Genomic DNA, 22350 nt, shown 5'->3' with positions numbered 1-22350 from the left:
ATGTTATAATCAAGTATTCTATGGCTGTTGTAAGTAGGCTACTTCTGGAACTTGGATTTCTTGATCCTGGAGTTGTCATGTGCAGTGACTAAAAACAGGCTAATAAAATATGTTCTGGTTGGCTGTACATTTGTGAGATTCCAGAGGAAAATGGAAATGTGTTATACTAAAAGTTGATGGTTAATTTATCTGCCAGAAAGAACTTCAGCACCTACACAGTCCAAATACTCCATAATGGTTTCTGTTATTTTTGCAATCATATTGGTCCCTGCTAAGAAAATAAAGACAACAGGCATGTCTCAGAATAGCATAATAGGCTGTGAGTTCTGTAATGATACTGAAACTGTTCTAGGGATCTTTTGAAGCTTTAAAATATAGATCAAACAAGAGTTATCTCAAGGTTCAGTCCAACCTTAGTTGAGATGAATGCAAAATTCATTTATATCTTTAGGTCAGGTCACAGTATACTGAGAATTTATCATTGCTTTTTTCTGCAGAGATGAGAAGTTTGTCTTTTTTTTTTTTTTCTCCTTCTTTTTTGGGGGATGCGGGGGGCGAGTAGGTGATTGGTATAGTGGTCCTGCGGCAGATCTTGAGACAGAACCTGATGAGGAATGGGTGAAAAACAGAAAAGATGAAAGTCGTGCTTTCCAGGAATGGGATGAAGATGCTGACATAGATGAATCTGGTAGGTAAATTCTGATTTTGCTGATCTTTTTGGTGAGGATATAGCTATAAGAAATAATGGTATAAAATTGAGTCTTTTCTGTAAAATCAGTTTAAAATACAGATTTTTATCATAGTTGATACCAGTACATTAAAATAATGACAAATCTAGTAATACTTACATTCTGTCTAGATTAAATGCTTACTAAACGAAGTAGACTTATACAGTAAAAAAGAACTTGGGAAGTTTTGTCTAGCAACTACTTACGGTTCCTGGAAGGAGTGCTCTTTTTCCTCATCTTCACCTCATCCTGAAACCCAGCTGGGTGGAGGAAAAAAAAAAAAGATGAATAGGGGATGAGGGAGGGGAGAAGCAGGCAGCTGGTTTTAATGAGCTGAATTAATTCATCTAGGGGAGAGCAAACATGAGTGCAGGTGAAGAGTTATGGGCATGTGTCTGGAGTTAGGAAGGAGGTAAAAGCTAGGCTTCATCTCTTCAGGAAGTTTGGATGAATCATCTTGCATCCTAATGCATTCTAGGCTTAGTTTTAAATTTGTCTTAAGCTGTTATATCACAGGATATGAAATGCCCTGTGAGATAGTATTTCAACGTATAAAGCAAGTTGGTGGAAACAGCTGTCCCAGACTGCCCTGAGCAGTAGTACATAATCTGTAGTAAATATTTATCCAAAGTCCTTTAATGATAATTTTCTATTAAGACTTTTACTGTTTTTACTTGCTGTTGGAGTTAAACTCTTCAGGACTGTCAGAAAGACAAGCAGATATTTTTTAAAGATGAGGCTTAAGCAGTACGTTGAGCTAGAATTCAGCAGAAGTTTGATGTAGGGTACTTTCTGAAACTTATACCTTGTTAAGCTTGCTTTAGTTTCCCAAGAACTTGTTTAATGTAAGATGGCAATGTGAATTCCAAATGACTGAAAGCACATTTTAAGTCTTTCTCTTCCATTTTATTTTGCAGAAGAAGCAGCTGAAGATTCACTTGCCATTAATATAGCACAAATGGAAAAACGTTTACTTCATGGCTTAATTCATAATGTCCTCCAGCATGTAGGCTCCTCAGTGAAGACATTAGTATTGGCCTACAGTTCTGCAGTGTCTAGCAAAATGGTATGTAATTTGAAACTGGCATTTAATAATTGTGGCTATGCAACCTCTAATTAATAACTGATGTGCCCAAGTTTAAAACACTCGGGTAGTGAAAATTAATTGCAATTCAAGAGAATGTTAATTCTTACATTGTCTCTTGACACTGTGTGCAACCTCATTTGCTTGTGTCTTCACTGATTATTTTCCTTTCCTTTTCCAGGTTAGACAGATCTTGGAGCTTTGCCCCAACTTGGAATATTTGGATCTCACTCAAACTGATATTTCAGACTCTGCATTTGAAAGGTTAGATAATTGTTGTTTCCTTTCAAAAAAAAAAAAAAAAAATTCCAGCTTTTTGAGGGGGGAAAGCATTCAAACATGTCTTAGTCCATTGCCAATAAAGAGAGAAATAGAGAAATCCCATTTAGGATTCACACATAACTAAGAACTAAACCAGAGTAACAAATCAATGAAATAGCAAGTGAAGCATGTAACTTTGTAATGGCCATTTAAAATGCTGTCTTCACTATTGGATATGTATTACCTATCAATGTGTGGCTATCCATAACAATAATTGTGTGTTGTTCTAGTATTAACAACTTGAAATTGTCCATGGATTTTTACAGAGTCACTCAGTTATGGTAGTTCTCTTGGTCTGATATAGCTGGTAGGGTTTGTAATACTGCTAATTAAGACACTGATCAAATGGTAGGCAAAGTTGTAAGGCTTAAGTGTAGTAATTGTGGATTCCTGAGTTTTACTGAAACCTGCAGAAGTTTCATTGATGTAGTGGGATGGTGCATGGATGCAGAGCCTGCACCAATAGGTCTTATTGTGATACTGAAATTCAGTGGCTATGTCAGTGTTCAACACTTTCATCATATAGTGCTCTCAAGTTTTAGGTGTTAACTACATAGAAAATTTTACCAGCATGGATGCTGGCAACAACCCTCTGCAGCTTGTTGAAGTTTTAGTTGAAATAAAAGCTTTGTGGAATTTCTGTGGCTCAGAAATCAATCTTTGTGAGCTTTTGTCAATCTCTAGTGAAACTTAACATTATTTGCTCCTCCTCATATATCTAGATTTCCAACAACCCAATTTGTAACTCAGAAAATTAGTTGGGCTTGCTGTAAATATAAGCAATCACTTATGGAAAGTAAATGATAGTTAACATTAACTATGTATAGGTAAAGGTCACTTAAATCAGCTATATACTTTTATAGCAAATAATGTAATAATATTACTGTAGATCAAATTTCTATTTCTTTTGAAAAAGATAAGGCTGAAGGGGTGAGGTTTTGTTAATATGAAAAAGTCTGATTTTATTACCATCTCCAATCCTAATCACTTTTATGGAGTAATTAATACTCCACACAGAATGTGTTTCAGGAATCCAGCTATTCTCTCTGAAAGAAATGGGAAATTACAGGAGGATATATGATCGAAGTACACTGAAATTTCAGTATGTGTAAACAGCCAAGTTTGAGAAACTCAGATACTAGAAATTACAACTATTAAAATACTTTGAACTGAATATTGCATCTCAGGTGTAAATTTTGGGGGTGGGGTGGATTTGTGAGTTCAGTAAGTTTTTTTCAGCCTTCTGAGAAGTTAACTGTGATGTATAGTAACTTAGATGGCTCTTGGTAACTGCCTTATACACAACGGAAGCTGCTTTTTGAAATTGTCCATGTATATATTTGGTGTTTGCAGTCTGATCTACTTTTTAAAAATTTGTTCAATGTATGGCCAATTTGGACTTTTAAGTCTCAGTGGCAAATTTGGACTTCTTTTAAGTCTTAGCATATGGAAAAAATATAGGTTGTTACCGAGTCATGATTCACTTCACATTTCTTTAGACATAATACTTCTAGGCATATATACAGCACTTGGAGTATCAAATCTAACTTGTCTGGGGTCTTTTCTTTAAATATTCTGTGAATTAAGTATTTTGCTTGTGAAATGTTCTTTTGTATATTTAGCCTTAACATCTGTTTCTGAACAAAAACTAAAAAAAAAAACAACCCCCAAAACCCAACCAAAAAAACCCAACCCAAAACCAACCAACCAACCCACTTTTTTCTCTGATTTCAGTTGGTCTTCAGTTGGTTATTGTCAAAATCTACGTCACCTTGATCTGTCTGGATGTGAAAAAATCACAGATGTGGCTATAGAGAGGATTTCCAGAGCACTGGGTATCATATCAACTCACCATACCAGAGGTATTCTGAAAAGCTGCAGAAACAGGAATGCTAAGACTTTGTGGAAAAACAGAGAGATTACTCTGCAGTCCAACAAGAAGTATAATTGTTTGCATGAGATCAACAATGAAAAGCTCATTGAGGGAGGAGATGGTGAGCAGCATTGGACTAAACCTGACAGCTCAGAAAACTTCAATTCTGCTTATGTGTGGATGCTAGATGCAGATGATTTAGCTGACATTGAAGATGCTGCAGAGTGGAGACACAGAAACGTTGAAGGATTTTGTCTTACAGAACCAACATCCCATATTAATTGTTCTGCATCATGCTACAGTAGAGAAATTTATGGATTAAGGACTAGAGGGTGGCAGCAGCACTGTGCTTCTACTGACTTGATTTACTGCGGTCACTCATTTTGTTGTGCTGGGACAGCACTAAGAACTATTCGAGCACTTCCAGAGTCCTCTGCACTGTGTAAAAACTCAACAAGGACTAAGCAGTCAGAGAAAAAAGACTCTGTATACTCTGGGAGTGAAAAAACAGATGAAGAGACTGCACGAGTTCTTCAGTTTCTCAGTCTTTCTGGATGTTACCAGATCACAGACCGTGCTCTCAGGTGAGGAGGCATTTTTGAGCTATTTTGCTGCAGTACGTTTTTTCTCATTTTATTTGTTGGGTCATTCTGGGGTGAATCTGCCTAGTTTCAGTAGAAACATTTTTATCGAAGAAGCTCTGGTAAGTCTTAAGTGGTCTTCGCATCTTAAAATACTTATAGTACCAGACTTGAAAACTTTATCCAGCTTTTGCTCTGTGGATTTAAAAAAAAAATAATCTTTCAGACATACTCACAAAAACACTTACTTCAGAGGATTTGTTGTTCTAGGTAGTATTAATGCTTTGATCTTTAGTGATTTCTCATTAGGAAATTGTGTTGATTCACTAATATTTTTCATTATGCCTGTCAATATGCTTGAAACTTTATAAAACTGGAGTAACATCTCATTTAACCTGTCTTGATAGTGACATAATTTCTGGACAGGCTGGATCGATGGGCTGAGGCCCAGCTGTCTGAGGTTCAACAAGGCCGAGTGCCGGGTCCTGCACTTGGGTCACAGCAACCCCATGCAGCGCTACAGGTTTGGGGAAGAGTGGCTGGAAAGCTGCCCGGCAGAGAAAGACCTGGGGGTGCTGGTCGACAGCCGGCTGAATATGAGCCAGCAGTGTGCCCAGGTGGCCAAGAAGGCCAACGGCATCCTGGCCTGTATCAGAAATGGTGTGGCCAGCAGGAGCAGGGAGGTGATTGTCCCCCTCTCTTCAGCACTCATGAGGCTGCACCTCAAATACTCTGTTCAGTTTCGGGCCCCTCAGGACAAGAAAGACATTGAGGTGCTGGAGCATGTCCAGAGAAGAAAAACAAAACTGGTGAAGGGTCTAGAGAGCAAGTCTGATGAGGAGCGGTTGAGACAACTGGGGTTGTTCAGTCTGGAGAAAAGGAGGCTGAGGGGAGACCTTACCGTGCTCTACAACTACCTGAAAGGAGGTTGTAGCGAGGTGGGTGTCGGTCTCTTTTCCCAAGAAACAAGCAATAGGATCAGAGGAAACAGCCTCGAGTTGTGCCAGGGAAGGTTTAGATTGGGTATTAGGAAAAATTTCTTCACTGAAAGAGTTGTCAAGCACTGGAACAGGCTGCCCAGGGAAGTGGTTGAGTCACCATCCCTGGAGGTATTTAAAAGACGTGTAGATGTGACACTCAGGGGCATGGTTTAGTGGTGGACTTGGCAGTGTTAGGTTTATGGTTGGACTTGATGATCTTGAGGGTCCTTTCCAACATAAATGATTCTATGATAATTTTGTATGTGCAGAACATTATGTTAAATATTATTTCATATAACAATTAAAGGAGGAGAAAAAATAGTTGACTTGAACATTGAGATGGTTTCAAGAGTTAGAAAATTTCCTGTGTGTGATACTTGCCATTGATATTTTGTATTGTGTCAGAAAAATGTAGTTACTGCTTCATAATGAAAATGGGATGAGGCTGAAGTACTTGCAGCCACCTGCTCAGGTATGCTGCAGCACTTGGGGCTAATTAAAGTTTCTTGAAGTGCGAAGACTTTGTGCCTACCTGTACTTGTATGCTGTAGTCAACTGAGAAATAGCGTGAGGCACTGCTGGCATTGATTTGTCTCTCTGGAGACTTCACCCCATTTGATGTTCAGAAGTACCAGCTGTTCAAATGTCTCCTGTAGTGGAGGTTCGGACACTCTTTCACTCACCAGTGTTAGTTTTGCTCAGAGTAAGCTTCAGATAGCTGTGCTTCATGTTTGAGCTTGTTGCTCTTCAAGTGTTAGAGTGGACCGGTACTGCTGAGTTTCCTTTAGGTGCTGATTAGGTCATGCTGTGTGTAGTTTGCATGTTACTGGTCTTTTTTTTTTTTTTTTTTTTTTTTTTCCCATGACTCTAATCTAGGACCAAAGGGTCACTGAGTCATGGGAAGGGTTTAGTTGTGGTGCCGGTTTCCCACTGGTGCTTTTTGGATAAGACAGTACTTAAGAGCTGAGAGTGTGCTGCAACAAGTGCTTCTTGAACTCACCAGAATAGTTTGAGGCCCTGAGGAAAGCGAATGAAACCTAACAGAAACACTTGCCAGTTCATTTCATTGAAAGGTTGTTAGCTGGTTTTGTGGTCAACAGTTCTACTTCTGCCTGCTGACAGGAGAAAGTGGTAGTGATGCTCTGAAGGCATTTTCAGTTTTATGTCCTGGCTTGAATCTGCAGCTTGGTGATTCAAACCTGGTGGTTTTTTTTCGTGGGGGTGAGCTTGTTTGTGATTGAATGTGAACTCACAGAGAAGGCAGTGTGATGTTTCTCAGAGAAGAATGTGATGTTTGTGATTGCCCTGTGAGCTCACAGAGAAGCAAGCAGACTAACATGGAGTGATTGCTCAGGTGTGATACATGCATGAGGCTGTTGCTTCAGCAAACTTGTGCACTCAGAGGAAAAACAGAGAATCCAATTGAATAATAAGATGGTGTGTTGGCATAGGGAGGCTCTGCTGTCAGTCCTAGGAAAATACAAATTTGGACTCCAAAATAATTTTAACAACAACAACAAAAAAATACAAGACAGTCAAACTCCTGGAAGCGTAATACGCCAGACTTGGGAATGTCATGTTTTCAGGGTGAGTTGAGGAATATACATCACCTTGGAGGAGTTGCCAGAATCAGTGGTGTTTTGGAGAAGAATGTCTTGGTAGTTCTTTGAAATACTTGGTCATCTCTGGAGTCATTCATAAACAAAGTGATATACCATTTAAGTCTGTCAGAAGGAATTGTCAGTTTCAGTTCATTTTACAGGTCTGTTATGCAGCTTCAGGGGTGACTCCCTTTATAGGGCACAGAACTGCCAGATTTAAAACTACATGGTTTATTAGAGGTCTGTTTTTTGTTATGAGATGCAGTTAAGTCTGTGACTTGGCAACATAGTGGAGTACTTGTCAGTCTATACTGTGTGGGCTCTTAACACCTCTCTTCTGTCTGTTAACAGGGCATTGACTTTGGGAGGAGGACTGCCGCATTTGGAACACCTTAATCTCTCGGGTTGTCTCACTGTAACTGGTGCAGGCCTGCAGGATTTAGTTTCTGCATGCCCTTCTCTAAATGACGAACACTTTTACTACTGTGACAACATTAACGGTAATGTCTTTTTATGAAGACGTGATGCTTTTCTGGGGAGCGACGTTTGCTTTCAGGACACTTTTTAAAGCAAAACAAAAAGAACCACCAAACCCCTATTTTTTTTTCCTTAGCTGTGTAGCACTAATTTTCACAGATTAATTATGAAGTGACAGCTGTTAATTGAGTTTTTCCTCATTTGTTCTTTTGGGTTTTTTTTGCTTGACACTAGTACAGTTCTGTATTACCTAAGAAAGCATTTTTAGTCCATGTATCTCATAATTTAGTTTAGCCTAAGTAATAGGGGCTAGAAAGTAAGTGTCCATATAGCTAATACAAACTTGCCCTCTCCGTATCTTCCCTGTAAACCATGTAACTGTACGTTTTCTTTACGGTCGTAACTTCAGACAGAGGCCTCATTAGATTGGTACCAAAGTGGTGAATTTTAGGAAAGGAATGGCTTGTGTTTTGCCATGCAAACCTCCCATATTGCAGTAGTTTTGGTATAGGATAGTTTTGATCCTACCATCACGTGTCCTTATGGAAAATGTAATTTAGTTTTTCTGGTTTTGCTTCAGTTAGTAACTTAGGGATGGATCTAAGCTGGAGGAGGATCTGGATAAATGCATAAAATATGTTTATGGTGTAAGTCTTTTCAGTGTTCACCACACTGGAATTCAGTCTATTATGTTAGGTCCAGTAAGCATTCATAGCATTAGAGATGGGAACCATGGTGTGACTTGTATTCTATGTGTGAATTTAAAACAGGTAAGTGCAACAGAAGGGGACGGAAAAGGAGGAAAATAACTGAGTTCACAGGATTATAAAAGCTAATTGTGTGTAAAACAAAATCATATTCCCTGGTAGTTCATGGTATTCAGCTCAATAATTTGCATCTATATTGAGATATAGCCACAGCAGGGGTACAGGATGCCAGAGCTTTGGTACGACAAGTAAATCTGTACTGACCTTTGGGTATTCAATCCATTGAAATTGATATAAGATGATGCACTTGGATTGGATCCTAATATTAGAAGTGAAAGTATTAAATCATATTTTGCTTCCGTAATTTTTGCACTACGTTACGCACTTTTTTGACACTGCTGGTTTTTTTTTCTGAGAGACTTGCTTTTTGTTACTTCCTTCCATTCCATCCAGACTACAGCTTTTAAAAATCTTCTAGCATTTCAACCCGGGAACCTTAAGATTCCTTTTTTAAAATCCTTCACTGACTCTCCTTTCTGCATTGTGTTGAGTTTAAAGATATTTTCAAAGACCAGTTAAAAGCCTTTTTCTTTTACATCTGATTCTGTACTATTTTTCCTCTGTCTTCACTTCTGTCAGTAATACCAGACTTGATGTTCTGTTCGTCTTCAGACATTTCTGTTTATCTTTGTGTCCCTAAAATACACTGTTGTCTTAGTATTAGTTTACAAAGCCAGAATCTCTTCTGTGAGTGTACCACTTTAAAGCTTGGCTGTTCCATAATATCCTCAAGAAATTATTTATATTTAAACAGAATACTTTTTTGGAATTACTCTGTAAAGTTGTCCTGATCCTCTTCCTGTTTATTTCCTTCCTTTTACTGCCTGCTGGAAGCTGTGAGCCTATAAGCTCTGCTTGGTTCTGTAAAGTATCACGCATGCCTTTGTATGAACAGTACTCCTGTAGAAAGAAATCAACAGGAGAATAAGGCTGTAATGGTCTGACTTCTGACATCTATTGAGAAATAGTAGCATCTCAGAAGTTTGTTGCTGTTTTCTTTAAGGAGGAAGTCGATAAAAACTTAAAAGGGGTGTTCTGAGCCAAATTTTGAAATAGGAAATAACCTTTTATAACTGAATCTCCTGTAGTTTTATCTAGGTACTGTTCTTTGTATTTTCACTCAAACTTCATTGTGATAGGGCTATTCAGTGTGAAACTAATACCTTAGTCCACTCTGTGAGCAGCAGGATTTCTGTGACAGCTTGAACTATTTCTGTATCATTTGGTATTTCTAAAGTAACTGTAGGGAAAGCAATAGCTGTTTCATTTAAATCAATCCATATCTGAAGCTGTTTATGTTTCTTTGCACATATATAGATTGTATAATTAACTGCTGCACAAAGATTACTGATCTGTAAGCACGTAGAGAATAATTTCATAATTTTCTTTGCCCACCAGCTTATCAGGGATTATTTTCGGGGAAGGAGATATGTTCTGGGATCATGTTGGAAAACACGTCAGTCTTGCAGAACAAAAATGGAGCTAACAGCATGGAATTTAGCCATCTTTGAATAATAAAGATACCATTTTGTCATCTGTTGATAAATAAGGGCTTTACTTTCACCTACAGCCTATTTTCAGATTGTTTTTCCTATAAACACTGAGCCTAATGGGGGTGCTTATACAGAGCTTCACTGGATTTTCTTTGTGGAGGGCTTGCTGGACTTGTGTAGTAGGCATGTTTGTTTGCAGTTTTCAGATTTTCATTGCAAGTGCTGGTCTAACCATAGCTACTCTACCTTTTTAGTAGACTAAAACTAAAAAGGTAGAGCAGCTGTGGTTAGACAGACTCGGTTGGGTCTCGGTCACAGAATACTGTTGCACAGCAGTAATATACTGCAGTTTTTATGAGCAGAGACCATGAATTTGCACATGCTTCCAAATTTATTTTCTGTTTACTGTTAGTATGACTTCAATTCTTGGTTTGCATACTAATGTTTAGGATCTATGTCTGTGTTTTGCTCAACACTGGAGACTTGGAGTTAGATAACCCTTAGCTGCAGCTGAAAACAAATCCATCAGTATACACCACTTCTAATTGCTGATTTTTTTTTTAATGTCTAAAACACATTTGGTTGTAGATTACACTGGACTCAGTAAGAATAGTTTAATGTTTGAATTACCTCTTGCCACTTAGAATTTTATATTCCCCCATAGGCTGTATTGTCCAGCTGTGTTCAATCTCCTTACTGTATTCTCAGTTTTAAAGCCTGGAGTGCTGTCAGCTTCAGGATTAGAAAAATGGGGCTCCCTAATTTCTGCAGTAGTAGCTCTTTGCAGCTTTTAAGTATGATTCAGTTCCTAGAGTTTTTTTAATGATGTAGTCCTCAGGTGCTGTAATTAAAGAAATAGGGTGTTAATGAAATAAAGTTGTGGTGATTCTTATGATTCACTCTGTTCTTCTGGCATTTAGAAGTTCATTGGTCATAGTTTGATCTGTCTTCCAGCAATGGAGCCAAGACTTTGCAATTTGTTAGGCTTTATGGACTCCTGTGTGCAGATTTATATGGGCATGCATTGTTGTTAGGAGACCAAACTCTTGAAGTCTAAGTTCTACAGATAACCAAGGTGCTTTCATAAAGGTCTGTAAGTGTAACTTCACCAAAGGCTGATAGAGAGTAGCACTTGGTAAACTCAGATTTGAATTGAATATTGCCTTTATATATTTTTTTAAAGCTAATGCTTAATTTGATCACTTTTTTGGTAATTCCCTTGTAATGTATTACTTTTGCTATATTACTATCAAATACAGTATGCAGCATTGATGATGGAGCCTCTCACTGGTGGTGGCTGTGAAAAAGAACTCTTTCCTTCCCTCCTTTGTCATCTTCCCAGCTCATTCTTACTGCCTTCTGGGGGCCAGCACTAGTCTTTCTGTGGTTACTTGGTAAACTCAATCAAGAACTGGGGGAGCTGAAAGCACCCTCCTTTTTTTTTTCTTTTTTTTTTCCCTTCCCCTTTTCTTCCTAGGTGGGTCAGGGATCCATCTTCCTGTAGACCACATGACTGTTTCTGCCACACAGGCGAGAGCTAGAACAAGTGGCTAAAGAGGGGTGGTGGTGGCAGGCAGTTGTCCTGGTTGGAGTGGTTCTTTCATCGTGGTCTTGGTCTGGGTTGTTGTGTATTCTTGGTGAAATGCCTAACTTCTTTCTAGGAAACTTTGGCTAGCTTTTGTTCCACTAGTACATGTAACAAAATGGAGTAACCAAATAGCTGTGCTTCTTTCTCATGTTGCAAGATGTGTTTATATGTACTTTATTTGAAAACACAGAGAGCTGTTCATCATGAGTAAACAGACCTCTGTTCTGGGTCACCTGAAGCTTCTGAGAGTAATCAGATGTGAACGTAGAGACCATTACAACAATCCAGGTTAGAGGTAACTGAACCAGTAATGTAGACTGTGGCAAGTTGGATGAGAATCTGATTAACTTTGCCCTCCCAGATGAACCAGCCCAAAACATGTTTAATTTAGGTACTTTGCTGCTAGCACTTAAGTCTTCAGAGTCAGTAGAAAGAGAGGGACCCTTCTGAAAGTGGTTCAGCCCCACTGTAAGATCTGAAATGACCATCTTCCTCACTGGGCAATACAAAAGGAACTGTATACAGTTACCGTGCTGCTTAACCTGGTGCATCAGTGAGGTGAGATGAATTGGAGACCTTGTATATACGGTCCAAAGGAAACAGGAGAGAGTGGTTTTTGGCAAGATTAAAGAGGCCATTTGAACTTAAGCAGAGATATTTGGGTGGGACTTTGTTTTCAAACTGAGGTCAGTAGCAAAGACGAGGGAAATCAGAGATTAGGAAGCCAAAGAGATGTAGCCAAAAGTCAGTTTTAGTAAATAAAGCTAGGGAAACAAAAACAGTCTCTGTGGCTATCAAAAGCAAAGGCATTTGAATTTTGCTATCTGTATCAAAAGTAAAAAGAAGAAGCAAAGGAGGGCTAGGGAATTTATAGAGATAAATGACCTGTGATGGAGGACAGCAATTGACATGTCAAAACATAAATGAAATGAGTTATCATCGAATAGCCTTACTGTTAAAACAACCATTAATGACAGTGCCTACCCTGTTGCAGTAAGAGCATAAAATACCCTCCAAATCACGGGAATTGCCTGTATATGCTAAGAAAGAATACAGGGTGGCAGATTTCAGGAGATGTGGTTTGAACCCCCAGTATTTAATTTCATCAGAGTTCTTTATCAGAGGCTATAAAGGAAAGTTAGTGATGGTATGAGGACTAGACATGGGACAGGAAATGCAGCATAGGAAGAAGGGTGAATTTTCACTGTGATGTGGTTAATGTAATTTGTAATTCAGTGCCTAATAAATTAGGAAATGAACCTATAAACTTTTCAGATGATGCACTTAGAAGTTTTTGCTATAGCTTCTAAGTTGCTATAAGACTGGTTTAAATTTAAAACTGAAAGCTAATTAAAGGATAGGAAGAAAGGGCTGGGCTTAATGGTCACTGTTCAGGATGGACAGGAATCTGGAAGGTGAGATCTCCCTCCCCATTCCGCCCGCAAGAGTTCTGTGCTGTGATCAGTCTTATTCAGCGTTTCCATTGCTCTTGTGGTATAAGAAATGCACACAGTAATTTCTAAGTTCTTGAGTGGTACTGAGCAGCCTCAAGCAACGATACTGGTGCTGAAGATTTCCAGAAGGACTTCTTACGAGCTTCAGTATAGCTGTATGTATGGTTATATGTCTGTGTGGTTGGGTATAATCAAACTGTTATTGCATGAAACTGAATTCAGAGCTGGCAGTTGCAACATGGAGACAATGATTTCAGAGAGGTGTCGGTGCTAATTCTGAGATCTTTCCTGTTTGCAGCAGCAGCCAAAAAAGCCGCCAATGTTATGCATCATCAGGGTGTTGAGAGCAAGATAGAGGGTGTTGCTGCACGGTCCTGGAAGCCTTGGGGCACTCACATGTGGAGCAATGCCTGTGGTTTTGGTCTCCCCGTCTTGAGGAGTGTATGTAGTGGAGTTACAGAAGACACAGAAGAGGTCTACTAAAAAGAATTAGGGAACTGAGCAGCTGTCTTGCGAGGAGGCACTCAAAAGGCTGGAATGATTCAATCTGGGAATGAGAAGGGTGAAAGGAGGATGACTTAACAGAACTGGGAAAGCAGTAGATGAGGTGAATGTGCAGCAGTAACTCTCCAAATTCTGCAGTATTAGAGCTCAGCAACAGTAGATGAAGAGGGTAGGCAACTGATTCAAAGCAGATGCACAATGTAGTGAACTTTGGGAACTTTGTCCTGTGGGGAATTGTGGAAGCAGTATCAGCAAGTTTAAAAAGAGGTTAAACATAAAAGATATGCATAATAGGCTTATATTGTCTCCCTAGATAACACTTGCTGTTGCCAGTGATGAAGGTAGTGTTAGATAGACCATTGGTCAGACCTGTAAGGGCAGCGTTTATGTTCCAGTTATGAGCATAAAGAAGAACATTCTTAAAACGAGCAAGAAAAAGATGGAAAACAATATTGAAGTATACTGAGTATTCCCTTCCTTGGGATGTTGGGGTTCTATACATTTTGTCAACAAGCATTTTACTAGAAATGTGACAGTTGCTTCAAAATTACTGATGTGCTGCTTAGCTGTGGCAATGATGAGGAAGGTCAGCTACGACTTGGAAAAAGCTGCTGCACAGAACATGCTCTGCTAAACCAGCTATTCAGAAGCACCGAGTCTCCTTTTTAAAGGACTTATGAAGAAGCTTTCAAACTCTAGCTCGTAAGTGACTTGGAAGATCAAAATTTAGTTCAGGTGAATAAAAAGATTTAAAAAGGAAAATGAGTTTATTGACAACTGAAAACTTTACTGTTTTGCATACTGTTACCATTGTCCTTTATTATAGCTTCAGGTTTGTTTTATTCAGTCTCATGCATGTTAACTTAATTACCTTGTAGAATATTCCTCATTGGTGTGTGGCATGAAGCAGAAAGCTGATTTCCAGACACCAGGTTCTTGGAAATTAATTGAATTACGACTTTAAAGTACTGTTCAAGGGGAAAAAACAAACCAGACATAGCACGGTGCCCTAGTTCATTACATGATTTTTGCTAGTCTTTTCTAAATGTATTAAAACCACCTTAATTACTCTTTGATTTGTAGCAAATACAAAGGGGGGAAATTTGGGTTGTCCTGGTTAGGTCTTTACCAGCTTGTTTTAGTTAACTTAGCAACTCACTTCCAATTTACGTTGTGTGCCAGAGTTCAACCAACTTGTATGTAAATGTTTATGTCTTTAAAGAAGGCATATGGCTACAGGAAATAAAATCCTGTACTAATAAATCTGATAGTTTCTTATCTCATGATTTCAAATTAAAGGGATAACAGTAAGCAAAGGTAAGTGGAGGTGGGTTGAATTAGTGTTGGTTTGTACTGTCTGTGCTCAGAACTTTCTCTTTTTGAATGGCTAGTTTTTAGCCTTATGGCTTCTGGTAACTGCAGTGATACTAAAGGTGATTTTTCTCTTTAGTTTTTCAATTTCCAGTCAGCATATGTGAGGTCTAGCCAACCATGAAATGTCACAGAGAAAAAACCTTCCAGACTAAAAAACTGTTTCCATTATGGTAGAAGTAGTTTTGGACATTATGATTTCTTTGGTAATGCCATGAAGTCATCAACTGAATTTGAAAAATGGGAGTTAAATATGCATTATGAAAATATACCTCAATTCTGAAAGCTACCTGTGAGAGCTTGCTTAAACTTGCTTATTTAGTGTTGCTCATCATACATCGGTGTCATTTTGAATGTGTTATCTTCAAGGGACTAAGCTATCGAAGCAAAAACATCTTGAAAAATAACTGTTCCAATTGAGGTTTTTATACTGTGATAGTACTGGCAGTGTTTCAGACGTGACAGTGCTGAAAGCACTTTAGTGTATTAAAAAAAAAGTTTTATGAACTACCAGGTTATGAGAATTCTGAATCTAAGTAAATGGCCTTTTCTTCTTTTCACATTTGTTCTGTTTTTGTGCAGGTCCTCATGCTGAAACCGCCAGTGGATGCCAGAATTTGCAGTGTGGTTTTCGGGCCTGCTGCCGCTCTGGCGAATGACCGCTGACTTCTGATCTTTCAGTCTACTTCATTTAGCTCAGCAGGCTTCCTTTCATGCACTTTACTTACAGTTTGCATCTTGTGTTAACAATCCTTGGAGTGAGATTTGTTATACTAGCCTGACCCTGCCCACAACTTCAGAATCTTAATTATGAGTGTACTGTACAGTGTTGTAACAATCTCACAATCTCATTTGGTTTGAAGGGTGTTGGGTTTTGTTTTACTTAATTTGGGGAAGATGGGAAAACATTCAGGTTTTTTTATGCCACTTTCTTCCAAGTTTGGCACTTAAATATACTTTACTGGATTATTTTGTGTTAAGTAAGTGAATGGTTTTTTATTTTGAATCCGTAAGTACAATATAAAGCTCTGCAGAGAATTTGAAACGTATTGTTTGCATTTGGGTAACAATTATACATCTTTAGGAGCCTTGTTTCTTCCCCTTTCCTCTCATCCTTAAGTCATTCTTTATATTGCAAAATTAGGAAAATTCACACCTTCCTTTTGCATTTGGTTTTGTATTTGGGCTTGAAAGACATACTCAAATAAAACATTCCCACCAATAAATGTATGTACTACTTGAATATATATGCTTTTAAGGTGCAATACCCAGCCATACCATGCCAGTAGGCTGCAGAGATTGGGTGGATGGGTGTTGTGGTTGCAGAGCTGTGAACCTTGCAGTGTGTGTGGGTGTTTTGATTTGTTTGGTTTTTTCCTTCCCATGACTGTGCTAAGATGCATTTTGAAACGGCTTCCAAGGAAGTCTGTTTTCATTAATGTGAAATGCGTGGAAGACAACACTACATTTTCCCTGTTGCTTTGATTTCTAAAAAGAGCCCTCAATGAACAGTAGAGACTAGCAGGGAGGCAGAGAATCCATTGTTGGGCTGAGTGAAACCTGTGCTAGGAAGAGAGATGAGTAATGTGTGAGTACTGCATGAGCGTGTGTTGGGCAGTATGGGGAAGAGCCCATTGCAAGAGAAGTATTGTAGCCCATGTTAAGCTGCAAACTTTAATGGCCACCTGCTCATGAGTGGCATAGTTGCAGGTTGTTTTTCTCTTGGGCAGAGGAGGGGTAGGTGGCAGCCTTTGTAGAAGGCAGACAGGTTTTGGGGTTTTTTTTCCCCATCCTGCCAAATTTTGAAGGTTGAAAATATGTCAAACTAGTAATTTTTACCTGTTTTACTAATTGGATAAATTCTTTTGAGTAGTATTTATTTAGGACAGCAGTCATGGTGACATATGTAGCTTTCAAGATTCTTGGTGTCTGGGAGGTCAGTTTGCAGGCGTACATGGAGATTACAAGAAACTGCAAGTTTTGATACCATCTTGCTCCCACTAATACTGAAGAGTAGTAAGGTAAGAAAAATATTAGTGAATGTAGAGTTGCTGCAGTGTTGGCTGTTCATGGTTAACAGCTGAACATGGGCTAGAAGCAGAACGTACAGTGCTCAGTTGGAAGCCTACAGAAGAGGTATAAAAGGCTACCATTATTACAGAAGCTGTTGCTTCAAGTCAGCTACATTAAATTTACTTTGGTGCCCAAGAGTTAGAGTGGATATATGGCCATTTGTGCAATGCTGACTGAGGTAAGATGATAATAGTAACAAGGTACATGGTGGGCTTTCTTGCATCTGTCCTTGTTGCAGAACTCTGTTTCTGAGGCTGGGAAGGTGCAGCTAGAGGTCCTTCTCCTTGCTGCTAGGTGGTCTTTTCTGTGGAGATTGGTAGGAACACAGCTGAGGCCTGCATCAGCTGCAGAAGATCCTGTTCACTTACACCATGTTTCTTCTTCGGCCTTCTCCGAAGCGGAGTTGGACTAAACTTGCAAGATGTCATCAATGTTGTTCAGCAAAGCATCATGTGATGACAGTGTAGCTACTCCTTTCTGCTGGAGGTTTATAGAGGGGAACCTGGGGCAGCAACCCCAGGCTCTAAACCAAAGATTTTGTGTCTAATATTTATTAGGTAGACTGAATCTAGTTTGGGGTTAAGCTCAAGAACAATCTTAACTTTGATATGTTCTGATGAACATTCTTCCTAAGCTCAACCCACCATCATTTTCACTTGGAACAGTTTGATTAGCAAGGCAACTGCAGGAGAAGGATATATATTTGTATCAGTATTAACAGTTAACACCATTACTTAACATACTAATAAGCGAATCTGATTTTTACTAAACTATTCTTTTGATAATCTTCTACTAGGGTAACTTGCAGATAAAGATTTCATACTCCAAAGTAATTTAATCAAATTCTTGTATAAAATGACTGATCTTCCACTTATGTTTTGGTATAAATATTTACTAAGTACTTTAACTTCTGAAGAAAATGTTCTTATACCTATAAATGGTGCTGGCATTATACAGACACTAAGTATGAAGTAGCAGATGATGCAGCTTCTTAAAAATTGAAGTATGGCCTTCACTGGCTCTTTGGTGTATGAAATTTATTCATGAGTAAATCCTGATCTTCATTCAGGAACTCAGGTACTGGAAAACTCTTAACTATTTGTATTTGCCACTGTCTTTGAAGAGATCTCTAGATAAAATAAACTGACTAGCTAAAAACATAGTCTTCAAGGCATGATTCCAGGAACCAAGTTTCACCTGAAAAGAAGGTGGCTTAAACTACCATTTTACTCTGCAATGTCACTATATGTGGGCATGTGTTATGCTTTTAAGAGTGTCATGTCCCACTGGGAGCTGTAAAATACTGTATAAAAATCACCTATCAGTACTGGAGTTTTAAGCTGTCAGTCTCTTCCTTAGCAGTAATAAGTAGTGTCTTCAGTGGTTGTAGGGTCAATAAAGCTCACGTGTTTGTAGCTACTAACAATCAGGCTCTCATTCGATTTTTCAGAATACTTGGGATAGTTCAAATCAACAGTGTGAGAAATCTGTTATTTTTAGCCCTACATAAGCAAATTTCTTGAGGTATTCTGACTGGTCTATACTACCTGTTTCGAACAAGTGAAGCAACATAAATCCATACAGACAGAACATTTTGGGGATAAGCATGAATATACACAGCTAGAGCAAATTCAACATTGGAAACATCAATGGTATGAACTCCCATGCTGTGTACAGCTTCTATTAAAGGTCTGACTTCAGAAAATGGCATGTGAATAGGAAATCCAGAGACCTGGGAGAAGGAAAGAGGAAAAAACACAAAGGTAAGAAGAAAAGGTAAAGGCACCTGAATAAATACATAGTTTTAAAAATCTGTTTTACTGTGCATGTAAATTTTATCTTTTCTGTTGGTGGCATGAGAAGATGCAATAAAAAAAGCCTATTTTGTATTTTAATACTACCTCCCTATTTCATATACATCAGGCAAGCTTCTGCCATTTTTCCCCTTTAGTCTGGGTTAAGTTTGAAGTGAAGATGTTTAGAAATCCACTAGAATAAATTTACATTAATGAACACATACAGCATAATTGCTGCTTCTGCCTCTTAACTGGTTTTAATTCATTGTGTTGTCCTGTCTGCACTGGCTGGGGCTTTGAGGTGGCAAGTGTCTCCTGCCCATAATACATTTCAGGTCCAACAGGAACTGAAACCTCAACTCATTTTGAAAATTGCCAGAGTGGTGTACAGTATTGTCACCCTGTGTTTCACATGAAGACCAGAAGGACCTAACCTTTAGAACAGCCTGGAGGAAGAATGCATGGGTACACCTGTGGCTGCAGTGAGTTCTTAAGTACATTTTCTTCTGTCTTTAAAGAGCAGAGCAATGAGTAGAAAACTGAAGTAAAGCATGTTGTCGTGTGGGCTTCTGCACCTGTAAGTAGACTGAGTGTAGTGCTACTTGGCACTAGTGCCAGGTTCTTGCTGACCAGACTTGACAGCTAATGCACGAATCAACCCATAAGCATCCAGTGCTAGGAGACTGCACTTGTATTTGTATCAGAGGTAGTGACTGTTGCAGTACAGCAATACAAGAACAGTGCAGCCAATTTATCTTTACATTCTTATCTTTATGTTCAACAAAGTTTTTATCTTCAACATCTACAAAAGAAATAAAATGGATCATCACTCCTTCACTTTGTAAATGCTACATTGGTTTATCTTTTGTATAAAAACATCTCTGATTTTTGGTAGTAGAGGAAATGAATAGCCTAGGACACTCTTCTATACCACAGAGTAGTGATAATAAATCCTAGGGATTTAGATTCCTACTTCTGTGCACAAGCCATATATATTCACAACTGTACCCTGTAATCTCCTAGCTGTTTTTGCAGCTCTGCCTGATGGTCGTCTTCTATGTCTTTGCCTTGGTTTTGTTCTAGCAGTGGCAAAAAGTTACGCAGGGTAGAGGTACAGTATCTGTTCCAACGGGTTAGGTGCCGTGGTCTCCATTCCATAATCTTCTCTTTTAATATTTTTTCAATCCTGCAATAAAATAGACTAATTATTACAATTCTAGTATTTACTGGACATCTGAACTGATCACAGTTAGTACAGATTATGGGGAATGCAAATTACCTCAGTTAAATTTACTGCTACCTAAGAGCACAGAAAAGCAATGCCAACATAACTGTATGGTGCTGTGCATGTTCAGTAACAGAATGGGAGGCTAGGGGCTTACAACCCTTTTTAGCTTACAACCTCTACAGCATTTTGCTTATTAGGGAACAGTACAGCAGTAATTGATCAGTTGTATCTGGCAATCTCTATTAAAGAGAGAATTAAAAAAAAGCCTTGTGAACTACAGCTTCTGATTTTTTTTTTTTTTAGGCCATTCTCAATTCTTAGTATTCCAAGCAGGTTTTTAGGACCTATTTATGAATATGCTCTAGTGATCATAGTGACAGCATTTGCTTTGGAGGTAGAATTACCTGCCCTGTAGTTCCACTGCAGCAGCCTTGTCTGCATCCTGATAAACTAATTCTTCAGGCTAGCAATAAACAAAACAAATATTAAAATGTACAATCTCTTCTAGCTATACAACAATAACTACACGAGTTACTGCCTTGATGGTACTCGAGTGAGTTCACAATTATGCTAAAATAATCTATTATTTAGTAAAGGCATGATAAATACACACAAACTTCTAGTTAATGTTATGCTGGTTTGGTTGCCTTTTTTTTTTCCTAGTAAACTTCAACTGCTTATACCTTTGATAAACTGTAGAGAAATTCCCGTTTGTTTACTAAGGATGCATGTACAGCTTGAAATAATGCCTTCCCAGCTGTGAGACAAAAGTTGACATTTTCTTTATAATACCAAGCTACTACTTTAACACAAACATATCTAAAGATTTGTCCCATTTACCTTACTGCTGTCCTGAGATCTTACATGGATAGTTAGAGGACAACAGCTGTGCATTCATTCTGTATAAAACCAAATACTTTGCCGTATTCCTGCTTGCCTTTTGGTTTTTTTTAAGGATTGCCTGGGAAAATGTTTTTAAAACCCAATGCTGTTACATAAATACACTTAACCACAGAAGTCTGAAGAACCTAGTCTCTGCTTCTTTATACTAAGTCTGTGACCTCTCAACCCCTCAAATCAAGTCAGTAATGGATCCATTAATACCTGAATGCTGCGGAGACCAGGGTATGGCAACCTTCTTGAAAAGAAAGACTTCCAAAATTTTGGTTTGCTGATATCAAAATTTATCCTTATTGGGGAATCATATTCTTGCATATTAAACCAAATCTACAAGAAAGCAGGTTTGTTTTACCTTTAAGCATATAATCACAGCTATGGAACACATTCCACTTACATGGCAATAAAATACTATATAATCTTGATGTCCTTATAGCAATTACCAGTATGAGTTGACATGAAACAAGGCACTCTTGTATAGTCAGAGGTGATGTGCAACTTCTGCATTCTTGCATCAGAAGCAATGCTGCTGGTCATGTCTTGTGCTTCAGAGTATGGACTAAGACCAGTGTACGAACAGAATTACTGTCTGCAGTTGGCAACTCTTCCTGCTGAATCTTTTTCTCCAGTATTTCCTTTTCAAAGCCTCATCTGCTGTGCACTGTGGCAGTTTTTATGCTTTCAGACACTTTCTGCCTTTACTATCACTTCAGCATCACATAGTGTTGGGTTACAGTATACTCAAATTTCTTCCACTGTCCTGGGCTGCATTTCCACCCCTCTCAGTTGCTACACAAGTCTCCTCTGATTTCTGAGTAAATTCTTCCAATAGCCCAGCACAGTGCAGCTGTGGCTGTAATGCCTAATAGCCTGCTGCACCCCAGCACCATTGCTCTTTCAAGCTTATGATGCTGAATGTAAGTAGATATTGCACACTTGCACAGCTCCTGTGTACATTTTGTCATCAAGGGGAACCCGCGTCTTGCACACCACTTCTTTACAGATATTCAATTTGTGTTTGAGCCTAGGCTGAAGCATGCAAGCATTGTAGGCTTCTTGCTCAAAACAACCTTAAATAACTACTGCTAAGGCTGCAAAATGTACCAATAACTAATATGTAAGTGTACTAATTAATATGTAACCTTTTGTAACTGATGGTTCTGTGTACAACCTATATAACACACCATAACTGTGTTTTTCCTGGTTAGGTATGAAGTGGTATTGGTCTGCTGGCAGTACACCTGCTCAGTCACATGTAGATTGGAATTAGTTGCCTTGAAAGATGTTGTTGAGCTCTGTGGTTCAAGGTTAGCTCATCAGGTGGTCAGTGCTGAAGTCCTTAGTTGCTTCTTCCAGGAATTAACAATTAAAACATACATTTTTCTTAACTGTTAGGTTTAGTACTAAAAAAAAAAACCCAAACCAACTCAACCACTCCCCAGAACACTTTCAATGAAAGACAGAACTGACACTCGAAATAAATATTCTTTAGAATACAAAATCATAATCTGTGTTTAGAATAAAACCCCAGAAG

General features: G+C 38.6%; 2 protein-coding genes across 5 annotated transcripts in view; one reads left to right on the top strand and one right to left on the bottom strand.

Annotated features, from left to right (window-relative positions):
* FBXL5 (F-box and leucine rich repeat protein 5) overlaps positions 1 to 15643 on the top strand; it is a 36666-nt gene extending 21023 nt beyond the window's left edge. Inside the window, exons 6-11 of one of the 2 annotated variants that reach the window (XM_075023357.1) lie at positions 563 to 688; positions 1646 to 1794; positions 1994 to 2076; positions 3868 to 4590; positions 7520 to 7668; positions 15405 to 15643. In XM_075023357.1, the coding sequence (XP_074879458.1) occupies positions 563 to 688; positions 1646 to 1794; positions 1994 to 2076; positions 3868 to 4590; positions 7520 to 7668; positions 15405 to 15481 (1307 nt within the window). In that variant the 3' untranslated portion in view covers positions 15482 to 15643. The remainder of the gene's footprint in view (positions 1 to 562; positions 689 to 1645; positions 1795 to 1993; positions 2077 to 3867; positions 4591 to 7519; positions 7669 to 15404) is intronic. The other variant, XM_075023362.1, reaches the window with a different exon arrangement.
* Positions 15644 to 15788: 145 nt separating this feature from the next.
* The window catches only part of LOC142029050 (complement C1q tumor necrosis factor-related protein 7), a 127248-nt gene continuing 120686 nt past the window's right edge, over positions 15789 to 22350 (bottom strand). For all 3 annotated transcript variants that reach the window (XM_075023302.1, XM_075023311.1, XM_075023320.1), the window contains 4 exons: positions 21024 to 21146; positions 20324 to 20382; positions 19700 to 19877; positions 15789 to 18627 (listed from right to left, as the gene is read on the bottom strand). In XM_075023302.1, coding sequence (XP_074879403.1) covers positions 18439 to 18627; positions 19700 to 19877; positions 20324 to 20382; positions 21024 to 21146 — 549 coding nt within the window. In that variant the 3' untranslated portion in view covers positions 15789 to 18438. The remainder of the gene's footprint in view (positions 18628 to 19699; positions 19878 to 20323; positions 20383 to 21023; positions 21147 to 22350) is intronic.

Source organism: Buteo buteo, chromosome 1 (assembly GCF_964188355.1).
Source record: "Buteo buteo chromosome 1, bButBut1.hap1.1, whole genome shotgun sequence".
Classification (NCBI taxonomy): Eukaryota; Metazoa; Chordata; class Aves; order Accipitriformes; family Accipitridae; genus Buteo; species Buteo buteo.
This window is presented reverse-complemented; position numbering and strand designations above follow the sequence as displayed.